This window comes from Gossypium raimondii, chromosome 9 (genome assembly GCF_025698545.1).
Source record: "Gossypium raimondii isolate GPD5lz chromosome 9, ASM2569854v1, whole genome shotgun sequence".
NCBI lineage: Eukaryota > Viridiplantae > Streptophyta > Magnoliopsida > Malvales > Malvaceae > Gossypium > Gossypium raimondii.
This window is the reverse complement of record NC_068573.1, coordinates 3,540,462-3,545,041: the sequence shown is the minus strand read 5'-3', so window position 1 is coordinate 3,545,041 and position 4,580 is coordinate 3,540,462. Positions and strand designations below refer to the sequence as shown.

Sequence of the window (4,580 nt, the reverse complement as noted above, 5' to 3'; positions counted from 1 at the left end):
TAAAGTTCAAGATTTAGAGTTTAGAGCTTAGGATTTAGGTTTAAGATTTAAGGCTTATGGTTTAAGGTTTAGGGCTCAATGTTTAGTGTTGTAGGTTCAAATCTTAGAGTTTAGGGCTCGTGCCTTATGACTTAAATGTTAGGATTTAAGATTTAGAGTTAAAACTCAAGACTTAGAATTTAGGGTATAACTCTTTTAATATTTTAACTATTTTAATTTCAAGGTTAAACTATTATTTTTCCTTTAATAAATTTTTAAAATCTTAACGGTTTAAATATTAAGGATTAACTGAAAGAATGATCAATATTTAAAATTTATTTGATCATTTCATAAACAGTTAAAATTAAAACTATCAAAATATTTAAAATATTTAAACAGTTAAATTTTGAAAATTTTATGAAAAGAGAAATAACAATTTTAAAATTTGATGAAATGATAAATAATATTTTATCCTTCAAATTAAAACAGTCAAAATATTTAAAATATTATTTATCCTTAATATTTTAACGGTTAAAATGGTATGAATAGATAAATATATTTTATTCTTACAATTAAAACAATCAAAATATTTAAAATATTATTTATCTTTAATATTAAAATAGTTAAAGTTTTAAAATTTTAGTGAAGGATTAAAATTAAAACAGTTAAAATTTTAAAATTTTATGAAAGGATAAATGATATTTTATCTTTAAAATTAAAATAGTAAAAATATTTAATTTAAAATTAAACCTAAAAGACATTTTAGTTAACTTGATTGGTTCACATGTGAAATTAGTTGGCTATGTAAATCTATTTGTATCTGGAGTTTTCTCATCTTTCTCCTTCACAATTCATCAATTCTTCAATCATTAGCTAGTAAGTAAGCATTTTGAAGTATCTATGGAGTCTTACAGAAGTGACATTGAGGCATCCCTTGCTACCTCTCCTTCTGAAAAAATATTGACTCCTTGTGAAAAAGTAAGGACAATTTGGCTTGTATATTCTGCTTTGTTTTTATTTTTGCCAAACATCTATACCTAAAAGTAGAAATAAATAAACACATAATATTTTTCTTGGTAAAAGCTTTGTTTTTATTGCAGAAATCTCCTGTTTCTGAATTTCTCAATGATCTCTCTCCCATAATGCCATCCAGAGCGAGAGCATCATTGTGTAAACAAAGGCTTTATGAGACCAGTTTTACATCGAATTCTTCATTACTTAACTCACCACATTTAAATATACACCAACGACCAATAAACTTAAACTTCCTTCAAAGGTGGTGTTTTTTTCACCGAGAATATCTTTAAAAGTCAACTAATCACTTTGTTTATAACTAAGGATTGTTTTGTGTATGCTAATAGAGATGAAATTGGTGCGTCAAGTTCAAATGGTTGCTACCAAGATGATTTTATGATCAAACATAGTGAATATCATACTCAACATGATGAACAATGTGGTGTTTGTTTCAATGCCTCAGAAGTGACCATTGGAAAAACTAGTGATAATGCAAATGATGGCGTGGTTGAGATTTCCGATGATGAAAGGTTGGATAAGATGTTGGATATTTCATCTAAAAACATTCGGGAACATGTTGAATCTGATGAATTTATGGAACATGTGGGTCAAGTTTCGGATTCTAAGCTCACTTTCCTTGGTGGAAATCAAGCCATGTCGATGCAGCTCCCATATCATATTCTACCATTAAACCATTATCCCTTGATCTCACCAATTGTGGGAGTTGGTGATTGTGCTGGTAGTGATCACCATGGAGCTTGTGTACCATATCCTATTCTACCATTAAGCCATGATCCGTTGATCCCACTAGCGGGGAGAGTCGGTGATCATGTGGATAGTGATCACCATGGAGTTTGTGTACCAGAAAATATGGAGGATTCTCAGATAGGGTCATGTTTTCACCAAATCGGAATCTCTTGTCAACAATTTGGAGATAGGGTTGACCAACTATCCAAATCCAAAGATAGCTCAAAAAGGAAGAGGCAAGTTTACATAATGCTTTTTTTACTTAAATGATTTTCACATTGCTTTTTATCTGTGGGATTTGCTGAATTCAGGGATAGAAAAACATCCCCAGATGAGACTGAAGCCTGTAAACACTGCAACTGCAGAAGATCCAGATGTTTGAAACTGTAAGTTCACATGCTAGACAGAACATTTCACTTGAGTACCATGTTACTCGGACTCGGTTTAAGCATATATCCAAGATCGGTATGTTTAGTTTTCTTTTAAGTTTTCTTCATTTATTTAGAAGATGTTTGGAACATCATACCCCCAATGTCCAAAGGGTGCTAAAAAAAGTGAAGAGTTCGGAGTACATTTGTTGAGTTTTGTTGTTTGTTATGATTGGCAGTTATTGTGAGTGCTTTGCAGCAGGAATTTACTGCGAGGATTGTTGTGCATGTGAGAATTGTTTGAACAAGCCAGATTATGAGGATATTGTTCTTGATATTCGACATCAAATCGAATTGCGTAACCCTCTTGCATTTGCTCCACCTATTGTTAACCCATCCAATGATTCTCCTAATGTGACTGTAATTATAACTTCTATAATCTTACACATTTTCCCTTTAAATTCGTATAATTTCATAAGTGTTTGACATGAGAAATTATGCGCCAGGGTGATGAAAACTTGATGAACACTCCATCAGCCAGGCATAAAAGGGGATGCAAATGCAAGAGGTCAAAATGCCTAAAAAAGTACTGTGAGTGCTATCGGGTATGTTTTAACTTTGTATCTCTGTGTTACTTATGTTGCTCCTAATTTACTTTTTTTAGGTACTTATATTCGAGATCTATGTGTAATATACACCTTGACATAGATATGTTATATGACTCTCTTATGAAAAAAAACTCTTTAAAATATTAAACAAATCAGTGTTAGACATAAACTGACAACGCTCAGAGTTTGTGTTTAAAAAATGGTTTTCATCTTATTTCATTTTTTGATATGATATAGGATTAATTACCTCTAATCAATCTGATTGCACAAATATTCTTCATTTATTTTTAGGCTAAAGTTGGATGCTCTGACGGATGCCACTGTGAGGATTGTGACAACTCTTTTGGCAAGAAGTCAGGTAATTTCTAAACTCGAAAATGATTAAACATATTTATAGCTGGCACCTTTTTGGATCCTAGGGGTGGAACAATATTTTTTTGTTGCGATTGAGATTAAGCTACACATTTTTGTAAGAGTTAAAATTTAATTTCATAATTATATTAGTTTAAATCTTCATATTTTTTAGAGTTATTAAATTAAAATTTCATTATTGTGGTGGTCAAACTATAACTTTAACATGCATTAACTTATAATTTTATAGATTTTGGTATCTAAAAAATAATGATCTCATTTTGGTGGTGGGGGGAGCAATGCTGAATCCAATGCTTACACTTGATCATTAGTAACATGTACCAAGTACTTATTTTTCATGATTAGAATGATGAATGTTGAAACCCTTGTTGTGATGCTTACATACAAGGATTATATACCCTATTATTAGTGACTAACTAACTTCACCATGTCGGAGCTACAGAATCAATGTTCCAAAGAGTGGAAAAACAACAAAATCAATCTCATGAGGTGTTGAATACAACACAAGTTATGTCTGATAGCACTTTGGTCGGGATTACAAATCCGTTTTTGTCAACATGGGAAAAACTTGTTGATAATAACCATCTCACTGTATCAACACATCCTTATTCAAGAGAACATGATATGAGGGATTGTCAAAATGTCTCACAGGTTGAATCAGAAAAGGGAACTAGCTTTCATTGCTACTCCTTTGCCTTGAGTCCTAAGCAACCATGTCGAAGTAAGGAGATTGATGATATCTATGAGATCATGGTAGATGGTTTTCCTAACTACCTCATGGAAACTTCCAACCCCATCAACACAGTGAACTTTGGCTCGAGTTTGGGGCTCTATAATAGTGAATGACTTTGATTGTTTTTGGTAATAAAATTTTGCGTCTTGTGCCTAATAAAATTGGTGAATGCATATCCCTCCAATTATGCTATACTACCAGAGGCTCTGATGCATATAACCTTTGTATTTGCGTGTATTTTGATGTTGCTAGTTCCATTCGCTTTCTTTTAATTATTTTGCTTTTATGCGTCTCACTTTTTCAATTTTATTTTTATTTGAGCTCATTTTTCTAGTTTAATTTATTGTAAGGGAGGGATTTAAGCTCATTATATAGGAATGCTCGGACTACACTTTTCTCAGATGTGTTCATGCTTACCTTTCTCCTACATTTTGGGCTAAATATATAGCGAGTGCTTTTGAAGGATAAAGCTTTTTGAGGGTTTAGATAAGTTAATTGAGTCATTGCTTTTGCATTTTAGCGTTGTAAGAATTTTGCTGAAATAGTGTTGTAGTAGGAAGGTAGTTTGGTCACATTTGGAAGGTTCATGTTGTCCAATTTTTTGTATCTACATATATTCTGATTATATTAAAACTTAAATCTGATCATAGTTAGTGACTTCTGCTTTTAATGATGCTTGAAGATGATTTGTACCTGTGGTATTCTACTTTGTTTGCTCACATGGGAACAATTGGTCTCTTTATAGTCTATGTTGCTGGA

General features: G+C 31.9%; 1 protein-coding gene across 1 annotated transcript; it reads left to right on the top strand.

Moving 5' to 3' along the window:
• The first annotated feature begins 879 nt into the window (after positions 1 to 879).
• On the top strand, positions 880 to 4,202 carry LOC105798177 (protein tesmin/TSO1-like CXC 2). The gene is made up of 8 exons (XM_052620866.1): positions 880 to 957; positions 1,080 to 1,255; positions 1,341 to 1,976; positions 2,052 to 2,126; positions 2,348 to 2,528; positions 2,615 to 2,713; positions 3,008 to 3,074; positions 3,531 to 4,202. The coding sequence occupies exons 1-8, from the start codon at positions 880 to 882 to the stop codon at positions 3,932 to 3,934; spliced, it is 1,716 nt and encodes a 571-aa protein (XP_052476826.1). The 3' UTR covers positions 3,935 to 4,202.
• The last annotated feature ends 378 nt before the right edge of the window (positions 4,203 to 4,580 follow it).